This window comes from Lycorma delicatula, chromosome 5 (genome assembly GCF_047948215.1).
Source record: "Lycorma delicatula isolate Av1 chromosome 5, ASM4794821v1, whole genome shotgun sequence".
In the NCBI taxonomy this organism is placed as follows: domain Eukaryota; kingdom Metazoa; phylum Arthropoda; class Insecta; order Hemiptera; family Fulgoridae; genus Lycorma; species Lycorma delicatula.
This window is the reverse complement of record NC_134459.1, coordinates 180,006,118-180,032,019: the sequence shown is the minus strand read 5'-3', so window position 1 is coordinate 180,032,019 and position 25,902 is coordinate 180,006,118. Positions and strand designations below refer to the sequence as shown.

The 25,902-nt window shown below is 30.1% G+C and overlaps 1 protein-coding gene across 1 annotated transcript in view; it reads left to right on the top strand.

Moving 5' to 3' along the window:
- Naglu (N-acetyl-alpha-glucosaminidase) overlaps positions 1-19,749 on the top strand; it is a 104,594-nt gene extending 84,845 nt beyond the window's left edge. Inside the window, exons 14-18 of the mRNA XM_075367675.1 lie at positions 3,746-3,948; positions 5,176-5,296; positions 11,907-12,000; positions 13,930-14,100; positions 19,470-19,749. Coding sequence (XP_075223790.1) covers positions 3,746-3,948; positions 5,176-5,296; positions 11,907-12,000; positions 13,930-14,100; positions 19,470-19,558 — 678 coding nt within the window. The 3' untranslated portion in view covers positions 19,559-19,749. The remainder of the gene's footprint in view (positions 1-3,745; positions 3,949-5,175; positions 5,297-11,906; positions 12,001-13,929; positions 14,101-19,469) is intronic.
- The last annotated feature ends 6,153 nt before the right edge of the window (positions 19,750-25,902 follow it).

The window sequence follows — 25,902 nt, the reverse complement described above, 5'->3', positions numbered from 1 at the left end:
CATTTTGTTTCAGTTTCAGAAGAATTGCATATCTTCTTGCTGCAGTAAAGATCTTTGTCCTGTTCTTGTTGGTGATTGATGGTTAGTTTTCTTTTTCTTCTATTTGGTTCAGTCATGCCCGTGGTTTGTTAAGCTCCCGGAAGTCTGACATCCTTTGAAACAAACTGTTGTTCTTCTTCAGTTCTTGTCTTGTTATTCAATGTCTTCTTTAAATTTTGTATACAGTTGATCTTCCCACCAGTTGTATGATTTCCTGGTTTTTTTGTAGGTTTCTATTGCTTATTTCTTGAAATCGCTTAATGGAGTAAACCATCCAATATGCTGTTCATCGTTATTGCCACAGTATATACAATTACAGACAATTTCTCCATGTTCACAGTTGTATATAACATGCAGTCCATTACTTGGTTGTTGGTCATCGTACTGGCATTTGCTTGTTTTTGCAGCTCTATTTATTTTAACGGAGTTAAGCAGATAATGTTGGTGAAACCATGTGTATAGCACGTGTGGGATATGCCGATGGCTGTTTTCCTTAGGTACAGGTGTTGGGGTATTGTTTTTAAAGTTGCTTATTGTCAGTGGTATTTTTTAAAAAATATATTTATTAATCATTTTTTTAATATTTTTATTATAATCCTCTTCCTATATAATTCTCCTCTCATAATTTCTTTTTTTGGTTCATTTATGTGTTTTAGACAGAACTGTATTACAGTTATAACCAAACCATTGCTTATAACAAAGGTTTATAGTAATTGTCATATATATTAGAAATTTATCTGCATCTGCTTTATATGGTACACATAATATATATGTAATTATATCATCTGATTTTTATATTTTTGGTAAATTAAATATTTTTCTTGGTGTCTCTTTTGTTTCTAAGTTACGGGAGTCCGGCTTTAAGTGGTGTATTAAATGTAATAATGTACTTATTCTAATTTTATTTATGAATTTTGTATACCCTGTTTCGTCTGGTACTTTGGGTTGTCCTGTAACTATATCAGGATGACTACTTCTGTTTCTAACTACACTATTAAATGTATCTATTTTACCATTTGCACCATTTTCTGAGTTAATTTTTGCACAATTTTTATTCATACCACTTGCTACCGTAGCTGTAGCTTCTGGTATTAATACATTATAAATATTTATATCAGCGGGCTTATAAGAATAACCATGTCCTATAGCTGGGAAACGGATTGTTTTTTTTCCATTCCCATTTCTTTTCCATTCTTTTGTTCTATTTCTTGTTTCATTACTATATTTCTTCTCCAAATAAATAATTCTCTGTTAAGCGGTATGTAGAACCAGTTTCTTCTTTTTTACAGTTAATCTTAATGGTAATCTATCATATTTTCCTAATACTAAATTTTGACCACTTTCAAAATCTATGTAATATATGATTGGTTGTGCCTCCCTGTATCAGTCTGTCTTTTTACATTAAACATTTCTATTATAATTTCATCTTTTATCCAAGATACACCCATGATAGTCTAATTCTTTAAATAAAATCAGTATTTGGTTATTAGCTATTCCGTCTTTTTTTTCCATAGTCCTGTCCCGAATCCTGCTAACTGGAACAGAAGTGGTACTGGGTTTTGATCTGTACTGAAGTTGATGACCATAATGGTTGTTTTTTACTACGTTGTATATGGAGTTATTGTCTTTGTTCCATAATTTGAATATATTTCATTACTAAAATAATGAAAGCATTATTTCAGTAATGTCTCTTTCCCTGTCTCATTGTTATAATGCTGTACATAATACTGATTTAGTGGTAATTGATTTCCAAAGGAACGTGGAATATCTGAATAGTATATCTGTGATCCAGGTTTCAACTCTATCACAAAAAACACCAGTATCCGTGATTTAGTATTAAATCACGGATACTGATTTAATACTAAATACTATTACATATGAAACCTTTACTAGGATTTGAACCTTAGAACTATCAACTTCAAAATCAGCCAGATTTGCAATGACGAGTTCACCATTAGACCGATCCGGTGGGTTATTCCATACCCTGCTGCTACTGATAAGAACTGTTCACCATTTAGTTTATTATTTGTGCAATGCAAGCAACAAAGGGTAGATGGAAGGTTCTTAGATTGAACAGGTGACAAATACCAAGAAACAGTATCTGCAGGAATATATGTCAGAGGCATGTTAACAAACTGATCTTATTGCTTATACACCAGTACCCTCAGAAGAGCTGCTAAATTATCTATTGCACCTTCCCATATATTTGTTTAAATCAGTATCTACAGGTCTATAGAAATCTGTTGACGGTTAAACACCAGTTTGTCTGTCTGAATTGTGATATAGAGTACCATTGCAGTCCCTTGGCATTTCAGTCTTACTCTCCATCTTATTACTTTCACAGGAGTCTTATTACCTAATTTCATATCTGCAGTGTGGCTTCTTGACATTCTATGATGTAGTACTCCAGCAGCTGACTCGACTGAGTATTTAGCTGACAGATGTGCTGCCTCAATGAGACTATGTCAATACCCAGTCCAGTAGAAATCTCCAGAAAAATCACAGTTAGCTTGTTTAGCTCTGAGTGTATTTGATGGTGGGCCATAGCTCTCTGATATGTAAGATCATGTTCAAGCTCAATCTGATCATCCATTGTCTATGGACAACGGACTGCATGAATTATGTAGGACCAGGCTTGCCTGGTCTGATGTAATTGTGTCCTGGTAGATTCATATTGTGTTAGGTCAGATCGGATTACAGGTGTGTCGAGGGATGTTTTTCCCCCTGCTTATCACAGAGTCTGGGTATTTGTCCCTTACTGCTGGATATTTCTAATTAAGTAGCGGGTATTTATTTTTAGCAACTGGTGTAACTGCATTAGGCAAGTATTTGCCACTCAGATATATCATACACGCCAAATCTATGGGTAGAAATCAATATTACTACTCTGGATACTTATTTGGATCTTTCCCTGAAAGATCCAGCCCCCCCCCCCCCAAAGCAAGCACACATCAGAAGTTACAGGGTGTTTATATCCAATACTTTTCATACAATACTCATTTGTTAACTAGGTAATATTTGAATAAAAAACAAAATAACTTTTTTGTTTGATGTTTTAATAATTGTTTATATATAAAATTCTTTTTATTTTCTTAACTGATTTATTATATTGATGAAAGAATTAATGTCAGTTATAATAGAAATATTATTATTAATTTTTTCACTAATAATAGTAATAATACTGCTTACAAATATAATATTAATGAGAGGATATATTTTTATAATTTGGATAGTTGTGAGTATTTGAGTGCTTTATTTTATTGTTAAAAAAATAATAGCAGTAATTTATTAATCATAAAATGCATACAATAGCTTCAGTTTCAAATAAAATTTGTTAAATCTTTTTACCATCTGTTATTCATTTTATTTTTCTACCTTTAAACACGTATCTCACGTATCTTTATGAGATACCCTCGTATCTTTATGAGATACGAGGGTATCTCATATCTTTATGAGATACGAGGGTATCTCATATCTTTATGAGATACGAGGGTATCTCATATCTTTATGAGATACGAGGGTATCTCATATCTTTATGAGATACGAGGTAAATAATTTAACAGTTTGAAAACTTGACCGATCTTAATTCTGGTAAACTGATATTTTCAAACTTTTACATCTCTTATTTCATTTTCTTTAAAAATGTTATTACTGAATTTAATTTTACATGATAAGTATATAATTACATATAAATTTGCATTTTCAGTTATGGTATGACGCAAACGATGTGATGTTTGCCTGGGATGAATGCATTAAAACCCTGGAAATGTGGCCAAAAAATGAGAATATGCCATACACTATGCTATATGATATTGTTGATTTATCTCGACAGTCGCTGCAGTTATTGCTTGATGAATCTTATCTGAAAATCATTCACAATTTTATGAATAAAAATGTCAAAGAATGTTTGTAAGTTTTGTTATCATTCTTGAATATATAAATTTATACAGCCTAATATATGATATATTTTTTTAACAAATAAAAATATTTTTCTTTATGATAGATGTGTAAATAGCCAAAAAGATAATTTTGGAAACACAATTCACAACTTTAGAAAGCAAGTAATTTTTAATATTTTTCAACATTTGTATTAAAAGATGTTTGATTACATCATGCTGATCAACAGATATATATATATGATGATGAAATTGATAAATTATTAATAATATACCATTGCTAAGATTAATAGTCTTTTGGGATTATTAATAATAATAATTTATTATTATTATGATTAATAATCTTTTGAAATTATTAATAATAATAATCTATTATTATTGAAATTTTTCCTGTTGTTGCCAATTTTTCCTGTTCCATTAAATTTACTCTCAAAAGTGGTTGAATTCAAATGGAGTATTGTAATCTTTTTATTGCAGTATTTGTTGGGATAATTATACAACAGGAGGATGCCTCTGGTCTTCATATGTTAACAGCATAACAGTTATTTTGTCAGTGTTGTGGCTTCTTTTTGTAAAATTGTATTTTGAGTTGAATTAACCATCTTCTAGCAAATTTTAATTAGAATATTACTCGGTGTTTATCATAATGTTTATAAATTAATGGAAAAAGCAATATTAGTCCCTCATCATACTATTTCCTTTTTGTATAAGTAATTTTAACACAAAAATAGTAATTATTAAAAAAATTATTTAGAATTGCTTTCAGATTATGTATAATTTTTCTTCCAGAAAATTTTTTTCAGAGCTAATTATGCAGATCTCCAAAAGCACAGTTAGCTCTAAAAGAAAAAATTTTTGCTTAATTTGAAAGTAAATCGTTAGTCACGATTCAGTTTGAACTGTCGATCACAAATCGACAGTTCATCAGTTTGAAGATTAGCAAACTAGTTTATAGATTGTACTGCATATTTTCATGGATTATTACAAGTTACTTTGATTTCTTTGTATGTACGTATAATACATTACAAACATAATACATTAGTGCAGTACATTTTGATTTTAATACTATTTTGAGTGTGGACATTTATTATTTAATTTGTAAGTTATTGAGTATAAATGTCTTTGTCATTCAAAGTGTCTTTATTCAGTACAGCCAGATATATTGGTTCAATTAATTGATAATTTTATGTTTTAAGGATGAAATGGAATACTTCTGTATACAATCTGTTTTATCTTACAGGGAAGAATGTCAGACATTTTTATCATTACTAAAAAGTATGGAGGAACTTCTTTCTTCAAATGAAGGATTTCTACTTAAACCGTGGATTGAGTCAGCAAAATCTATCGCAACAACAACATCTGTTTGTATATTCATATATTTTATACTTAATTTTTGTTTTAATTGTGATTTTCAAATTGCTGCTGAATCGATATTGCAAGCGTGAAATGAACTTTTTGTATTGTCATTCTGTATTGTGTTGTTCATGTAATATTAATTTTTATTTGTACGCATTTTTAAAGTGTTCTGACTTATTTCTGTAAGTTTATTTTCATTTGGTTTCTGATATATTTATCACACTAAACAGAATTAGAGAAAAAGTGTTGTCATAATACATAAAAAGGGGCTAAACCAAGGTATACTACGAAAGGAAGTATATTTGTAAGTGGCTCTGAGAACACCATTTATTAATCTAACAAAGTTTGAATTGCTAAACTAAATTGAGAAGTGTTCTAATTTCAATTATGAAAAATTTCTGATCTATATAGTTTATAAATTTATTGTTCAGTGGCTGGAAATTGAAGAAAATTTGGAAGATTTTTGAAAATGGTGCAAGGTCATATATATTCACTGAATCAGTTAATGTGAAATTTATCAACAACAAAGATGAACTAGAATTCAAATTAAACAGTACAGATTTGTAAAAATATTATTACCAAGTGATAGATTATTGTTGTAGATATTTTATATCAACTGCAAATTAACATGTTTACTGCCAAATGTGATATCAACATAATCTTATTCTATTGTATTATAAATGTAATAAAACTAGTTTTTATTGCTAAAGAGAAAATGAAATAATTCTGAAAAAATAAATAAATAAATCTTTTATTCTGACCGGCGCATAATAAATACATTACATAGAACACATCAGAAATGTATAGATATGCTACACCACACGTAAAAAAAAACTGCTACAGCATTTGCTTGAGTGGCTTGAGGGACTCCCTGGAAACGTTTTTGGCAAAACAGCACATTAAAATGCACAATTAATTGTAAAATAAAAAATGATGTGGTAAAAGTACAAATAAATTATTTAAAATACAAGCGCATAAAATTGCAGTAAGGTTTTTGCATGAAGATTTTAAATATAAAAATTAACTATAAAATAAATCACAATTCAGAAAGCGTTAATGAAAATGATTTGAATAATTTACGTACATGTTGAATAAAGATGGAAAAAAATTCAAGATTTTTTGTTTTTAAATTTTTTAATTAGTACTGCTTAAAAAAATCATTAATAAAATAAAATGAAAATTCTGTAAAATGAAAATTTTTTAATTTTATATTGAATAAATTGGCTGGAAGATTGTTTAAATGATTTAGAAATTTATTAAAAATGGCAGTGGAAGTATAATGTCACTCTTGTATGCAAAATTTTTATCTGGTTTGATAAAGGTGGACATTGTTATTTTTTTTTAAGAGTGACTATTTTGTTAAGCAAATTTTGTAATTCCTAATATAAAACACAGTTAATTTAACATTTTCAGTTTTCTAAATATCAGTCTAGATGATTCATAGATATGGACTCCAAACAATGATCTGACAGTCCTTTTTTTATATTATTATAATCTACATTTTCTGTTAGGTTTTTCTTTTTTCAGCAATTAAGATTAGTTGCTATACATATTTGTTTGTGCCCTGTGACTGCAGAAACGCTGTGTTGAATTTATCAAATGAATCATTACAAATGATTTTGTAATAATATTGGATGTGTAATCATATTACAAGAAACAAAGGCTCACTATGAATGCCATTTTCTATGAACTGAATATTCAAAATTGTTGAAACCTATCGAGTGGAGTATGAAATAAAAACGTTTGAAAAATGGATTTCTTAAATATGCATGTTTTACAATGTTCTGTGACAATATTATGCGTGAAAAACAGTTATAAAAGTAGAAAAATATATTTACCATTAATTACAAATAATTGTGAAAATAGTGTGGATCTCTGCTAATCATTGAATTGTGTTTTGGTGAGTGATCATTAATCAGGTAGAAGTAAATTGTTCCCTTAACACAGTACAACCCTGTTGTTGCAGACTTGACTTTGGGTAGAGGATTCTACATCATCTTTCACAGCACCGAAAATAGGTAGGCCATTTCCTTGTTTTTCTGTACACATCTACAATGGCATAAGTTGAAAGTAGAGACATTTAGCATTAACATTTATTATCAAATGAGTTTAAACCTTTCCTCCAGTGCTTTTGGTTTTATGTTAGTATATACAAGAGGTTATCTCTAAAGTAAAGACTGTTTCATTGTAAAAAAAATTATTCTGAAAACTTTATAAATATTTTTTATTTCTCTTAAAATACATACCTTGTACTACTTCTCTCTATAATCACCACATGAATTAAAGACATTAATCGTAATAATACACCGGCTTCAATATACCCTCGTCATATTCTTCTGCTGCCACTCCATTTAGGCACTGATTAACAGCATTTTTAAGTTCATCGTCACCCACGAATTGCTTATCACCCGAAAATTCTTTTTATTTCCCAAACAAATGGTAATCAGAAGGAGCTGTCCAGACTATATGGTGAATGATCGTAAATTTCCCATCCAAATGTTCACAGTAAATTCCACAACATGTGCAGCAGGACGATGCAGTTGGTCAGCCGCCCACGTCACCGATTTTGAATGACATGCCATAACTTAGGTAGAGTTTCGCAGTAGGTTTCTGCATTTATAGTCATTCCACATGGCATGAAATCAATCAGCAGTATGCCAAACTGATCCCAAAAGACTGTGGCCATCAGTTTGCGTCTAAATGGCTGTGGCTTGATCTTCATCGGTCTGTTTGGTGATTGACAATGACGCCATTCACTTGACTGCTGTTTTCTCTCTGGCGTGTAATATAAAATCTATGTTTCATCGTCGGTAACAATTGAATTAAGGAACTCATAGCTTTTTCTATGTAGCACATCAAAAATTTCAAAGTTCATTCAAATTTTTATGTGACATTCCATTAAGATGTGTGGCACCCAATGTGCACAAACCTTTTTGAAGTCTAAATGGTCATGAACAATGCGACCAATAACAGCTCTTGAAACATCAGGAAAAAGAAGGGCCAGATCAGAAATCGTTGAGCGAAGATCTTTTCATCATCGACGCGTTTCAACAAGTCCTTGGTGATTACCAAGAGCCTCCCCAAATGTTCTTCATCGTGCACATTAATTCTGTTATTTCTAAACCTTTCACATCATTTTCAGATATTTCTTTCATTCATTACATTATCACTGTATACAGCAAACAACTGCCTATGAATTTCAGCCGGCTTAATGTTTTGATGGTTTAAAAAAGTATGATTCCACATATTTCACAGTCGGCAGCAACATCGATTTTCCTGTTTATTTTGTAACATAGTAACAAACATGTAATCAAAAATACTACTACGCGACAACTTAGCACATAACAATGCCGTGTGTACATTACTAGCGTGGCCGTGAATGACACAGATTTGCCAACCTTAAGGAGAGAAATTTCCCAGCTGTCTTTACTTCAGAGATATACCTCGTATTTTTTTTGTAGTGAAAGCATCTACATTTACAGTTTCATCTGGTATTCTACTGTCATCCAGATTTACAAAACAGTACTTTGCTTTCTTTTAAATTAACCAATCAATACTTTTCAAACAAAAACAGGCTTCTTCAGTTTTACCTAACTGCTATTTCAACGTATGAAATATAGGTAGCACTTTTACAGAAGGAAACTAATAAAATTTTATTTCCAGTATAACAAATTTCACTTGTTCTTATTTTGTAACAACATTAATATAGCAATTCTTAATTCTATCAAATATTTGTCCCATTTTTAATAGTATTTAATGTAAAATATGGCAATTTACTTTTTGTGGCTATTTCAACTACTTTAACAGATTTTCTTAGTTCGAAAATTTAATATTTTTTTTTTAAACCTTTTTTACATTTTTTGAAGAAATGATTCATTTTTTTTTGCTACTATATTACAAAAATTCTACATGCTTATTAAGTTATGTTAATTATTCTAATTGTGCAAGTAATTTTTCAACAAAAGTTACAAATAATAGTTATAATTTAAAAATAATAATAATTGCACGCTATACTCCATGATGCAAACGCATACCAACAACAAATTTAATCTCTACTATTGAACTTATAAAATAATGAGGCATATTCTGAAGCATAAGTAAAATACATAAAAAATGAAAGCAGTGCTGGTATGCAAGAGCATGTACATTTATGCTTTATCTTTATTTATGTCCACCTGTTTACATACACTGGTATTACATAGGTGTTTACGTACACTGTATTATTACAACATACTGTCTTCATTACCTCTGTTTACCCAATTTTTACACCTTCCATATGAAAGGTTTTGGGTAATGCAAAGTAATAAAAACAATATGTCATAATACTATTGCAAACAGGTGTAAATAGCCAGCAGCACATAATCTTTTCCTTATTAGCATTCCAAATAAACCAGTTATTATAAATCTTAATGGAAATTATTATAATAAGGCTTCATAGATTGACCAGTCATAAATTAAAGGTCAAGTCTGTTTATAAAAGTAATAAAAATAAATTTGATAATTTATAAATTAATACAAAAAACTAATTTAAATTTAATTGCTAAAAATTCTTTTGAGAAATAATTATTCAAATGTGGTAGTGTAAGAAAAATAAAATGACTAAACATTATAAATTAAAATTATAAATACGGTTTTAATATGTCTGTAGATTTAAGAAATTTTGAATTTTAACAAATGATTATTAAACTCCTTATGAAAGATAATGGGTATGTGTTAGGTTGTAAAAAATGTTATATTATTTACGTTTGTGAATCACTGTTGCTATATCTGAACTACAGAATCACTTCCCCTATCAGAGATCATATATGGCTTTCTTCTTTCTCTTTTTTTTTGTAATTATAATTCACATTTTTTTAATTTGGTATTTGTTAGACAGTAATGTTAATTTTTATCACCTACCTTGTTATTCTCTTCTTTTTTTTATTTATAGCAAGCTAACAATGAAAATGTGTGAACATTATTATATAAACTAATTATTTTTATTTTTACGCAAACTTTTATCAGAATATATATATATTTTTTTAAACTACTTATTCTTAGTAACGAAAACCCATATAAATATTTTATGGCTAAGAAACTGTACTACTAGTACAATAAAATAAAAAATACCATGAGGATTGACGGAAAGTAACACCTGTTCATGTATCACTACCATGCAGGTCAGTGATCTTGACTTCTGCATGCTCAGCTCAATCAAAGTAACCTGTTTGTGATTCTTCATGAATTTCATTGCTTCAGAAGTTTATGTTGTTTTATTCTTTTAAAAATTATCAGTAAAATAGAACATTATGCAGAATATGAAGCGATTAGTTATCATAGCTTACTATAAAAATACACTACTTGAAATTCATTGACAGATTACAGAAGTTTATGATGATATGGATGAATCAACCATCCCCGATGATGGTGTTAAAAATTTAATGTAGAGAGGAAGAATTTACCATGATCTGTTATTACAGATAATTTGCTACATTATGTTAATGAATTGATCAGTCAGAATCAGTGTCGTAAATTTGACACCATGAAAATGAATGAATGTTGCACTAATTTTTTTTCAACCGATACAAAAAGGAAGGAAATTAATTTCTAATCACGTCACAGGGGTAAAGTCGGGTTTACTATGCTATATTGATAACCAAACATCGATCGATGGAATGACATAATCTTTTTTTCATGATCAAAACCCAAGAAATTTAAGTGTACTTGATCCAGAGTCATGATAACAGTCCTCTGGGACCTAAATGGTCCATTGCTTATTAAGTTTGTGACAAAAGGAAACGAACACGCATGTGAAATGCAAAAAACATTTACAGTGGGCAGTTCAGAATCACAAAAGAAAATTATTGACATTTGGCATTACCATTCTTCCTTATAAAACCTGCTTTACATTACTGGCCAAATAATACAATTCCTTAACAAAGGTCAGGGAGATGTATTGTACTTGAAATCTTAAATAGAAAACTTTTAACCTCTACCTTAACCTGGACTTAATCGCTGTTGATTTCTACCCTTTCATGAAGTTTGAAAATTTCTCAGGTGGAATATATTCTGTTAGAACTGAAGGAAACAGTAATTATGTTTCTGATTAGACTGGCAGCAGTTAAGTATGTTGAGTGTTTGCAAAGATTCTTACATGTTACGTTTCATATAGAAATGTTCAGAGTGAGTGTGAAAAGAGATCATAGAAGAAAAAAAAAATTTTTATTGATTATTTTCCTATTAAAAAGACAGGTTCCGTTATCCTTTTGACTCTCATTTAAAGAAAATGGGGAAATTAATTTAAAGGAAACTGATTCAGTAAGTCTTAGGGAAACATATTACTGTGATATCTTTTACATGTATGTAAGAAACTCCTCATTCATACCATGTAACATCATTGCCTTACCATTTTGCAAAAACAACTAAAAATTAATTACGTGCCAACTTATTAGTAAAACATCAGCAGCAAAGTTACTTATTTGATTTATATTTATACTTAACATAATACAGCGTGCTAATAAATTGAAGCATTAAACCAGTTAAAGAATATTTCTGTATCTTTTATTATTTCTTAAACCACAATATTTGTTAAAATGGAATGAATTCTTATTTGACGTAATTTTTTCTGCTTCATAGGAATCTGAATTATATGAAAAAAATGCTCGTAATCAAGTGACAATGTGGGGACCAAATGGAGAAATTAAGGATTATGCTAATAAGCAGTGGGCTGGTAAGTAGAAAAGTGTACGAGGTGTGTAAGAAAAGTAATGAGACTGACTTTTTACTTACCAAGGTTTTTATTTTTTTCAAACAACAATATTATCCCTTTCAAGGTAGTTTCCTTGGGCAGCTATACACCGGCAGAGTCATTCCCACTCCTGGTAACAGCGCTGGAAGGCTTCAACCGGTAGGGCTTTTAACTAGTCTTTTGAATGTTCTCCAGAGTTCCAAAATGACGTCCTTTTAAGATACGTTTCAATTTTGGGAAAAGGAAAACTCAAATCAGGTGAATAGGGAAGTTGAGGAACCGTAGGAATGTGTTATGAGGTCAAAATTTCCATGATGGAAATGGCTGTGTGACATGGGGCATTGTCATGATGAAGCATCCACTTATCTGCAATGTTTGGTCTCATGCAAATCACTCTTTTCCTGAGGCTTTCAAGGACACCTTTGTAAAGCACTTGGTTGACAGTTTGTCCTGGAAAAACAAATTCTTTATGCATGATACCCCTACTGTCAAAAAAGCAAATCAACACGGTTTTGATGTTTGATTTGCTCATTCGACATTTTTTCGGTCGAGGAGATGACGGAGTGTGTCAGTCTTCGCTTTGCCACTTTGTTTCAGGATCGTACTCAAATATTCAGGATTCATCACCTGTGATTACACAATTGAAGAATTCTTGATCATTGTCAATCTCTCAAGATCAACGAACACGTTTCTTCGATTGTCCTTCTGTTCTGTTGTGAGGTTTTTCAGCACCGATTTTGCACAAATCTTTCGTATGTCCAAATCGTCTGTCAAAATTTGATATACAGTGAAAGTGTTTAAATTTAACTGTTCACTCATTATCCTTATTGTTAAACGATGGTCTGATCTCACAAGAACCCTCACACGCTCAACATTCTCATCAGATTTTGAAGTTGAAGGGCTCCCTGAGCGAGGTTGATTTTCAACGTGTTCTCGGCCTTCCAAAAATGATTTGTGCCAGCGGAAAACTTGTGCTCATGATAAGCAATGTTCCCCATAGGCCTGTTTCAACTTTTCAAAGGTCACACTCGCGGATTCCTCAAGTTTAACACAAAACTTGATTGCACAACGTTGCTCAAAATTCCAATGCTCCATTTTCATAAAACACAACTTCACTGATGGCACTGTCAAAAATAATGTGTTGGCTGAACAGAGTTGAAACTCGTACTGAGCGTGTGGAAGAGATGAACAAACCGGTCTAGCACAGACTGGTAGACACAGCATTGCCAGATCTCTCGCAGTGTTACCAATCTCTTTACGTTTCTCACACACCTCATATTTTATGAATAAAATATTTTGAAGCTGAATTTCTTGATATTCCTGTAGTTACATGAATCAAAACTCAAAAAAAAATTGTTATGTTCAAAAAATTTCTTAAAATAAAATATTATTTTATTTAATTCTTGTGGGTGCAGATAGTAGATAGGAATTAGAGTCCTTGAGTCTCAGCAGTTCCCCTTACTGGATAACTCCAGGGATACACTCAAACCAGAGCTCTACATCAGGCAGTAACACCAGACCCTGTCATCCTCCTGTGGAAAAGCTAACAGGGTCATTAGATCCATACTCACAGGACCAATAAAGGAAAAGAAGAGATCAAGGATAAGAAAAAGAGGTCAGTAATGAGAAAGAACATTCTATCCATCAGGGTAGTTAACAATTTTTCCCGCAACCCAAGACTTTAATTCATCCATAGGGATTTCCTCCCTGTAACATATAAAGACATTTAAAATTGTACATTCACCCTGGTTGAATATTTAAATAGTTCATTCTGATTTATTTATGATATTCATTTTATTATTTCTATTCTTAGATTTTATGTAAAAAAGCATATGTTACAATCTGATTTGTGACATTTAAATTTATTCTGTCACATTCTACCAATACCAGTTTTTTTTTTTAATTTTTCAGGTCTAATACACCATTATTATTATCCTCGTTGGGAACTGTTTTTCAATTACATGAAGAAAACTTTAATCAGCGGCATACATTTCAATCAGACTGTAATAGCAAAAGACATATTTGAACAAGTTGAACAGCCTTTCACTTATAGTACAGATCCAATTAATGAAACATATACAGGTAACAATAGCTTATTCTATTGATCCAGTGATAGTTTTATAAAATGAATTGTTGATGGTTTCTGAAGCCGTTTTTATTATAAAATTGTATGTTTTATCCAGTGAATGTCAATCTGGATTATCATTTTAAAGTAATGCATATTTTTAGAAGCTGTAAGTAAGTAAGGTAGTATACTTTGATAATACCAATCACAACTGAGGAATACAATAAGCTCTTCTCCTACCTTAATGGCCTTGAGTTCATTACAATAAAAAGATGTGATAGACAAAAGCTATAATACTTTTGTCATTTTGTTTTTATGTTTTGTTTAAAAAGATGTGATAGACAAAAGTTATAATACTTTTGTCACTTTGTTTTTATGCTTTGTTTTATGTTATTAATGTTTTTTCTCATCTTTGGTGCATGTAATTTACATGATGAAATATATTAACAAATTATTATTCAGTCTTAGTTGATGCAAAACATAATCACCCTCGATTGTTGCTGGAGCTGATCAAAATGGTTCAGTACTGAAAATTTCTTTGGTGAAGGGTGAGAACAGAAAATCCAGATCACATGGTACCCACCAGCTTGGTCTAGTGGTAAACGAGTCTTCCCAAATCAGCTGATTTGGAAGTCAAGAGTTCCAGCGTTCAAGTCCTAGTAAAGTCAGTTATTTTTACATGGATTTGAATACTAGATTGTGGATACCGGTGTTCTTTGGTGGTTGGGTTGCAATTAACCACACATCTCAGGAATAGTTGAACTGAGACTGTACAAGACTTCTTTTACACTCATACATATCTTCCTCATTCATCCTCTGAAGTGTTATCTGAAAGATAATTACTGGAGGCTAAACAGGAAAAAGAAAATCGCATGGAATTTTTTACTTGCCACAGGAAATTTATTCAACATTTCTACTTCAAATCCCCTTGGAAAAGCGTAAAGCTTGTGTTGAATTAATAATTTACAAAAAAAAAATAAATAAATAAATAATGGTGCAAATGTTCTCTATTAGCTTTCATCAGAAAATGAATCTCTTCATACACTTGTGTAATTACTAAATTTTTATAACTACATTATGAAAATGTTGAAAATTAATTGATTTTTGTTATCAATGTACACCTGTGTATTACATAGCAGAAGTGTGTAATGAAATGTTGAATTCTATTTTACACGTATGGCAAAACAGATACAAGACAGGGAGAAAGTTTTGACCGTGAAATTTTTAAGTCTGTCATTAACTGTTTTGTAAGGGGTTATTACTGGCATTCTATCAGAAAATGATTTTATATTCTATAGTGAAAATAGAATTAAATTTTGTTTTAATTTTTGTGTTAAATACAATACATAACATGCTATTCCTGTTTGTTAAGGGTAGCTTATCAAATTATCCTGATAGTTAAGAGATTTAGTGTCATTAAAAAAAAAAAAATACTGAAAAAATTAATATCCAGGTCATGTGAACATTCCAAAAAAACTGAAGAAAATATTTACAAAGACAATGAAATGATGAAAAATATTCACGTCTTAGCTTCAAAATGATAAGGTAAATATTCCTTAAAGATCTGGTTAGATAAATCTTTCATGAAAAATTTAACATAAGGTATGTGTGAAAATGATGCAGTTAGTGCTTACATATGAACAAAAGAAGAATGGCAAAAAATCTACCGTAACATCCTGCAAAAATTAGGGAACAGCCAGATTTTCTTGAAATTGTTATAATATGTCATGAAACTATACATTTACCAATACAAGCCTAACTGTGGATCATGTACTGGAAAACTAACAAATTGACAGGATGGAAAAATCAAAATTGATGAAAGGATTTACGAGATGATTTTATTGGATCCCCTATTACACAGTTGCTTGTATTTTTTGTTTTTAGAAAATGAGGAGCACGTTTAAAAAGAAAATAGTATTTTATAAAATTTAAATGATAGGTATTAAATTTCTGTCTCATATTTATGAGACATAACATTTTTCAAATATATATGGTTGGACCACCTTTGCTATGTTAGTAAGTGAAAGTGTGTGCGTATGTGAACAAGTGCTTGAATAAATTAAGGATCAATATCCCTTGCTGCAAAAAAATCCTACTCATATTAGTTAAAGTATAAAAGAAATATTTTTTCTTTAGTTTTTAGATTACAAATTTCTATGATGAAATGATATCTTGGAGTTAATGGAAAATTATTTTTGATAAAATGAGACGACTTTCAATTTTATTACAGTTATTGGAAAGTAAAGTTTTTAGTTTTAGATTCATCAGCAATGATGTATAAAGTTATTAGTATAGTAGGGATTTAAATATTAAAAGATTAAAATTAAATATTACAATCAGCACATGGTTATTACATTAATTAATGTATATGGTTATTAATTAACAATATTAATTGACATTAACAATATTATTGATATAATATTTTAGTCCTTTGAATTTATTAACTTTATTAATAACTTCATTTATAAGAAAAGAAAATTTTAGCAGTTCATAATTTTGATGGTTTATAATTTTTTTTTACGTTCAAGTTTTTGATGGTTGTACAGGAAAAGTGTAGATCATTTTATATAAAAATTTTAGGCTAATAATTGAATTTGAAGACAAGATATAAGAAAAGGCTAGAAATTACTACTTGTATTATAAATGTAGGTTTTTTAGTAAAAAAATATTAATGAAAAGTTCCAGTTTCAATAAAATTGAAAAAAAAAATTATTTAATTACAATTAATTTATACACTAATTACTGTGGATGAAGCATGACTATAGTGTTGACTTTCCTCAGCTGATAGAACTGTATTTATGTAGTATCATAATTATTTTCAGGTTCAAAATAAAAAACCCACCGGGTTGGTCTAGTGGTTAACGCGTCTTCCCAAATCAGCTGATTTGGAAGTCGAGAGTTACAGCGTTCAAGTCCTAGTAAAGCCAGTTATTTTTACACGGATTTGAATAATAGATCGTGGAAACCGGTGTTCTTTGGTGGTTGGGTTTCAATTAACCACACATCTCAGGAATGGTCGAACTGAGAGTGTACAAGACTACACTTCATTTACACTCATACATATCATCCTCATTCATCCTCTGAAGAATTATCTGAACGGTAGTTACCGGAGGCTAAACAGGAAAAAGAAAGAAAAAGGTTCAAAATAAAAAACATTTTATTTAATGCATTATATTTTATGCTGATAACTTCAGGCCATTTTGCAATAGCAACTCATCTGTTATTAACTCTGTAAATAAGTCTTTTATTCTGATCGGTACATAATAAAACAGTATGTAGTTCATGTCATTATAAGATAAATTGTAGATATAAAAATAAATTTATTTATTCATATTATTTATTTAAACAAATACAAACGTATGAAATAATGTTAAGGTAAATGTATTAAACATAAAAAATTGATACAAAATAATTCATATTACAGGGAAGCCACTATTGAGAATTAGAATTATTTTGAGCACATATTTATAGTAAAGGTTGAATGGGTTCCAGATAAATTAGGGTTTTGTTGTTGTTGCTGATGCTGATGTTATTATTATTATTTAAAAATCCATTGACAGAGTAATAACATTTCTGTAAAGGAAACATTTAAAATAAATTGGTTTGAAGATTTTTCAATCTGCTTCAAGATTTTTTGCATTTGTTGAAAATAGCAATAGAAGCATAGAGGCCTTTTCTTATCAAGGCACTTCAAAACAAATCATATGTTTTGATATTACTGCAAATGAAATTAATTTGATCATCCCAAGGGATTTATTATCTAATGAAACAGAGAAATTTTCCTTTATGGGCAACAGAAATACCAGGTGATTAAAAAATGATTTCTCCATTTTAAAAGCATATAAAACCTATTTAGATAACTTATAGATTCGATTGAGGTCTCATTTCATAACAAAACACATCAAACGTCAACTCGCATAGTTTATTAGTACTGTATTTAGCCATCTACACTGTCATCAGTGTAGTTAAAAATAGATGCATTTACTGGTGCAGTATATGCTCGCTGTGGTTTTGGTTTCACAATTTGCAGTCAGCAATTGCAGTTCAACATAATTTTCATAAAGAGTACACTAGGGACCCTCCTTTGTGGTAGCCCTAAGATCAATATTTTTTGTGCACTAAGCAAACAAAACCTGTAATGGTATATTTTATTTGGACACGCTTAAAAATTTTCTAATTCTTCAGTTAGACTATCCCTGAAATGGATGCCATTACTATCAGCAAAATGGGGGCCCTACCTGACTACCACCTAGAAGTCCAAGATTTTCTTGATAATCAAACTCCCAGGTCAGCGGATTGATTGTGAAGGTCCAGTAGCACGGTCACCTCACTCCCCAGATCTGACCCCTGCTAGATTTTTTCTTGTAGGGTTTCATTAAAGATCAGGTATATGTACTGTCTTTGCCTGCCAATCTTGTTGAGCTAAGACTTCGAATTAATGCTGTTGCTGCAGAGGTAACGCCCAACTTGCTGTCTACAGTCTGGAATGAAATCGACTTCAGGTGGATTGTATGTAGCGTTACAAATGGAAGCCATATTGAACCAAGGTGAATATCGGGTGAAAAACTTGATATGTTTTTCTATGAAATAAGATCTAAACGAAATGTGTAAGTTGTCTCAATAATTTTTTGTATCCTTTTAAAGTCGTGAAGTACTTTTTATATCGCTCGATACTATTATTATCATTAATGGGAATTCTATTCATACGTTCAGTAGTGTTGCATCTACCTGAGAAACACAATGCAAAAATTTTCTGGATATTTAAATTTAAATGATTACAATTATCCATTGAATATTTTTTTGAACAGCTATTGTGAAATTTTCACTTTCTTTTGAAGTCCATGCTGCTATTATATTATTCTACGTGATAACAGAGTAAACAGATATAGATGTTGAATATCTGAAATTGAATACACATATGGGTAATACAACAAAAACTTTACTAGCAAAACTCTCAGAAAGGCTTTTTAAAATATAGTATTTTTTTTTTTTATCAACTGTAATGTACATTCATAACTTTGACTTTGACTTCCATGTCAACTTATGTCATTTGTAAGAAATTATTTGCACACAGTTACCGTAGTTAGACTTCTTAAATCAGTTGAAAATTGAAATATGTTATGATTAACTGTGAAGTATAAGTTAAATTTTGTCACATTTATATACAACTTATTATATGTTGACACCAGATCTTAAAATAATACGCTACATTATTCCATAATTATCATTTGAATTGCCATTAGTTACAGTATTAAATAATCGGTCTTATTTTTCACTTGATATTTTACTTATTTTGTAATTTATGGATTTAGATAACATTAATATACATTTTTATTGTTTAAATTTTTGTATCGCATATTTGTAACTGAAATGTATTTTTTTACAGCTAATGCATCTGATGTTGTTAAAAAAATTTATTCAATATGGCGACCTACCTTTAAAAATAATACTATAAAGGCGGTTATGGTATTTTAAAACGTTAGCTATAAGTTACATTAGAAATTAGTTGTGTGTATGTCTGTGTTTGTTCATGGACTATATAGCAAAACAGTTTTGATGTCATCTGATAATTTAGTATCGAGAATACATTGTATTTATCAGTTTATATTTTATAGTTTCATTTGTAAATTAGGTAATTTGTATACAAATTAAAATTTTCTTTTTCATTGTCGTTTATACTTTACGCCTACATTCCATTTTCCATGTATATCAACTATCTTTGTATCTGTATGAATGCATGTAAGGTAAGTGCTTATGTTTTTATTCAATTATGCAACAATTTTATCGTTAATGAAATTATTTAATAAGGTAAGGATACATAATTTTTTTTTTCATTTTAACAGAAATATGTTTCTGTATGTATTTATCATATAGCAGCTCTACCCTTGGTTTTGTGTGTGTGTGTGTGTTTGTGTTATTCAGACAAGTCCTTTTTGAATGGTAGGAAGACCAATGTTTGTCCCTAGAAACATGCACGTCTTCTATATTAATAATGTAAAGTATAAAATAGATATATCTAATGATATCTCGAGAACAGTCATTGGCACTAATGTTCAACAGATTAGTTTTATGTACAAAATTTCCTCGTAAACTACATAATATATACATACAAGTTACAGAAATAAACTAATCCAAAGCACTGTTTACCCAAGAGCAAATTAAATAAGAGATGAAAAAACAAGGAATTTACAAATCAGCTGATTTAGAGTAACATTGGCATACTCATATATAATAAGTAAGTATACAAACCTTACATCCTGTTATTTATACAAATAAAAATTAATGATTAAATAATAAATTTAATTAATATTTAATCAGGTTATCACAGAAGCAGTTTTGACGTTCATGACATTATCATTTTTTTGAATATGTATTAAATTGCTATAAAAGGAAATTTATATTAACTGTTTTGTAACATTTATTTATTGCAACATAAAAAGTTCATCCTATTTTCATAAGTATGCATATTAAGCATTAAGGCCCAGAGGAAATTACTAAATCTAGGTATTCAAATTTTAATATATATATATATATATATATATATATATATATTTGCAATACCCATATTTTCTGCATACGTAGAATTATATAACTTATTGTAAAATATGAAGATATTTCAGAGATTATTAATTTTTGACAAACAGATCTTAAAGTGAATCTTTAAAGGCTTGTAAAAGTATTTTCCAAGTAAAACCATTCACCATTATAGAGATAAAAATGTGTTTTGTATTATTATTTAAACCATAAATAACTAATGTAATATAGACATTTTACTATAAAACTTTCATCATAGAAACTTTTCAAGCTTCAAATATAAAACATTTAAAAACTGAATAACATTAAGCAGTTAAATGTTTAACACCTCAATAGTATTATGCAAAAAATATACTTACTGCAGGAAAAAAATGTGTAGCTGTAGGATTTCTATTTTTTTATATTAATTAATGTGAAGTCGATATATATGATATAGTATATTATGTATACATAAAAATTATTTATAAACTTCTACAATAACAAACATAGATGAATTTTATTCTGTAGGAATTTTAATAACCTACTTTTCCTTTTTGTGACCATCTTCAGTGAGTGTAATACTTTTCTCACATTGCTATCACCTGATATTACTGCTAGCAGATCTTTAACTAGACAGACATATATTTTGACTGTAGCCATGACGCAATTGAACTGTTTGTTCACTAACTTCGTAATTATAGTGCGTATGTGTTATTTGGTAATGTTTGAGTTCATTAAGATAAAATCTTTTTTTTTGTATATATGTAGAATAAGAAGGTTTTGGATTGTGATTTTTATCTATGAGATGTTTAGATACTAACTGTTGGCTTTTTGTTGATATGGAGGGCTTTCAATTGTTCAATGATCTTTGTTTGAAATTACATCCCATCTGACATACATAAAATACTGTGCGGATCTTCAAAAATCAGCTGATTTTGAAGTCGAGAATTCCAACATTCAAATTCTGATTAAGGCAGTTAGTTACTTTTATACGGATTTGGATACTAGACCGTGGATACCAGTGTTCTTTGATAGTTGGGTTTCAATCAACCAACACATCTCAGGAATGGTTGACCTGAGACTATACAAGACTACACTCATACATATCATCTCCTGAATCTTAGATGGTTCCGAACACTATACAGAAAAGAAAGAAGTTTATATATTCAAGGGGTATCGAATTTGTTTGGTGATTATATTCCAAATATAATTACTTGTTAAGTTTGCAATGCAAGTAGGATATACTGTATCCGGGTTTTTTTTAATCTATGATCTGTTTTTTCTGAGTTTTTTATGTATATTAATGTTATCAACTTTTGTTTTACTTATTTTATTTGTGCATAAACTGTTAAGTTTTGGAAAATTATCTTTCTAAAACTTCTGTTTCAAGTTTTTTTTTGTCTTATTTAGAAATTTAGTTGTAAAGGTAATCAAAAAAGGTTAGCATAGGAACACTTTTTCATAGAAAGCAAGTAAAACAATGGAAAAGCTTAAAACTGTAATAATTCAGCTGCTTCTTATTGTCAACAATAAAGTTTTATTTTTTATCTATAAGTTTTAAAGAAAATCTAAAAACTTTTTTTGACATTAATAATTTATGAGATATTTTAAAAGCCCAATTTTATCCTCTTTCCTCCCCTTCCAATACTAGATGCTAGTATTTTGTGTAACTCTTCAGAATCTTGATTATAGGGTAAAACTAAACATGGTAACAAAAAAAAGTCAACTATTGACTTTTTTTAATGGTTGCCAATTAGTTTCTTCTTACACACACTAAAAGTGAAAGGATTTTAGCATCAATTTTTTTGTTTATTTAGATTATTCCTGTTTTTCTGTTATGCAGGGATATGGCATGAACATTATTTAAAAAACAATTAAAAGATTTTCTTTTTTTAGAAACAATATTACTCTGTCAATGAATCTCTAAATAATACTTGTTAAAAAAAAACTGTTAATTTTCTGCATCTCATTCAGTGTATATGTAAAAATATGTTGTAAAAATCCCTTTAATACCTGAATACAGAATTATTTTGTAGTTTTTTTTTATATTTTCTATCTTCATGAATCTGCCTTAATATTATTTGTTTATTTGTACAGTAACAACAGGCTTATGCCGACTTATAATTACTGATGGATGATAATGAATTTTTGTAATATGTTCAAAATGCTATGCCTTGAACCCAGGACCTCCGGATAAAAGAACAAGATGTGACTACTCCACCATGAAGATTGGCAAATAGATTATTTCATGTGTTTATATTTTAAATACTTAATATGGATTTAATCACACTTATTTTTTATTAATTGTGTATTTTTTTATACACGTTTTGGTCAAGGTTTCATCTCTCTTTTCCTTGATTAATCCAGGCAAATGTTGGGGGGTTAGCATATCTACCGACTGCTGATGTGTTGTATTCACCGATCAGAATAGAGATTTATATACTTAACCGCACAACCTGTTTTAATCAAATTTGTAGAATGAACTTATAATATAGTAATTTGCATGATTGAAATCTTTGTAATCTTTGCGACTTTTCACTTGAAATATTTGGTATTTACACCCATCGAATTTACTTTTAACTTACAAAGAAAATAAATTAAATATTATAGGACAAAAAATTAAACCTCTTCCCAGTTTTGATAAAACATTTTTTTATTTACATGCTCAGAATGCTTTTTTGTAAAATGTACCAATGTGTATAAAAATAAGATTTGAATCAACATTCACAGAAAGTTTTCTTACACCCTTCTATTGGTATATCTTTTTTGATTGCCTTGAGGATGGGTTTTAGAAAAAAAATCTCAAGGTATAAAAATTAAAGCAATAGAATTGTTAACAATTTCACAGAAACTTTTATTTTCAAATAGAACTTACCCTGTTTGCAGGGAGAAGTTTTTTTTGTATTTAAATAACTGGAATAATTTTAATAAAAATTTGAGAAGTATTAAATTACATAAAATTTAAAATAATTACTGTATTATATGAAATATTTTTTTAAAATTTTGACTAGTATTCACTTCTGGGAATAAAATAAAACCTGATACATCTCTCTTGAATTAGCTTTGGTAATAAATAAATGAAATCTTCAAATATTATGAATAAACCTAATTAATTTTTATAAATCAAAAGGTTGTATGCTATAATATAAATATTTTGAGTCAAAAATACATGGGACATAGCAAAACTTGAAGTGAAGGTATATTTAGAATTAAATTATGTATACAGAGAATCAGTCAGCGTCTATGTGAACTAGTTTTATTACACATTGAAATCTTACATACGAGGGTAAGTCAGTTATTATCCGCAATGTAGTTATAATTTTGATTGCAATACAAATAGGAAACTTACACATACATCATTTTTCAACATAGTCCCCTTGCATTTCAACGCACTTGGTCCATCGTTGCACAAGCTTCCTGATGCCCTCATAAAAGAAGGTTGAGCTGCAAGCCAGGAATGCACCGCTTCTTTCACTGTTTCGTCCAAGATAAATCGACGGCCCTTTAATGCCTCTTTGAGTGGACCAAACAAGTGGTAGTCAGAAGGGACAAGATCAGGACTATACGGAGGATGAGCCAGTACTTCAAAGTTGAGTTTCTGGAGCATTTCAGCAGTATGTGGATGGGCATTGTCGTGTAACAACACAGACCTTTCGACAGCAGTCCTCGGCGTTTGCTTCGAATTGCAGGCTTCAGCTTGGCAATAAGCGTCTCACTGTGACGCACACTGTTTATTGCCATGCCCATTTTCTCATAATTTCCAGTACTGGGCCTTGTGAGTCCCAAAAAACCATAAGCATCAGTTTTCCTGCGGACGGTTGGGTCTTGAACTTTTTTTTTGCAGGGCGAATTTGGATGTTTCCATTCCATATTCTGCCGTTTACTCTCCGGCTAGTAACGATGGATCTGTGTTTCATCACCAGTGATGATTCTGTCTAGGAAGATACTATCGTTCGTTACCATCACAATCCAAATATTTTTGGCCGATGTCCAAGCACATTTGTTAATGCAACTGTGTGAGTTGTTTTGGGACCCATCTTGCACAGACTTTATGAAACCCAAGTCTGTTGTGGATGATTCCGTAGGCAGAACCGTGACTAATTTGCAGATGATGTGCCACTTCATCGATAGTTACTCGTCTGTCTAAGAAAACCCTGTCACGTGCACGCTCAATGTTTTCCTCATTTGTGGCGTCCAGCTCCTTCGTCATGCGTAACACTTGTGTGACCATTTTAAAATTTTTCAATCCATTCGTATACAGTCCTTTGCAGCAACACACTGTTCCCGTACTGTACCGAAAGTCTTTGATGAATTCCAGCCCCTGATACACCTTCCGACTATAGTCTACTACACAAGTAATAACAAAGAAATATTCACAGAAGCTGTTAAAGTTTTTTTTTTTATAAGATCCATGTAAAGCATAATTTGTTGATGCCGCTGAAGTCATATTTATACAAGGCTCAGCTAAAAAAAAACGTTTTTAGAATGTTTGCTATCGACCTAGAAAGAAAAAATCTGCAGTAGGTAGAAAAATAGTGTTATGGATAGAATGCAGCATCATTAATCCATTCATTTTCATACTTTAGCTAAAATATAGCTAGATAGATGTTTAGCTACTTTAAGAAAGAAAGATGTAATAAAAATTTGTAATAAATGTCTTTGTTCCTGAGTAAAGTCTTTAAGAATGAAAATTATTTTTAAAAAAAACACACAAATTTGATTACTAATTTATCAGTTTGTACTGAGTGAATTCCATCCTCCATACAATGCTAACTGTTCTTTATGACTCATAATAGTTTTTAATCGTTTTTTATTACTTCCATTGCCTCCCTTGATTATTTTTTTTTAAGTTGACATATTTTTAAACATAACATTGGCACAATTTTTCCAGCTCATAATCCAAATAATTAAGTCAGAGTAATACTTTTTAAATCAGATTCATTGGATGTAAATCATACGTACTGTTCAACTTTTCACCTCATCCTAATGGTCTTTCATCATTCCAGATATAAACACCGACAAATTCTTGAGTGCTATGATTACTTAAATGTGCTTAAAGAATACACCTTTAATTTCAGATGAACACTCTTCTATGTTCTCAGCAGATGAATACACACATCTGTTTCTGCTGGCATTTCTAGCCACATAGGAATCATACTTTTACTATTTTTGGATATGAATTCTGTGAAAAATAAACACTCCTGCCTCGACTGCATTTTATATTTTCATTATTGCTAATATAATTAATTATTCATGATTTGTTTTTCTTAAAATGTTTCAGCTCTAAATTTATTTAATGAGTAAAC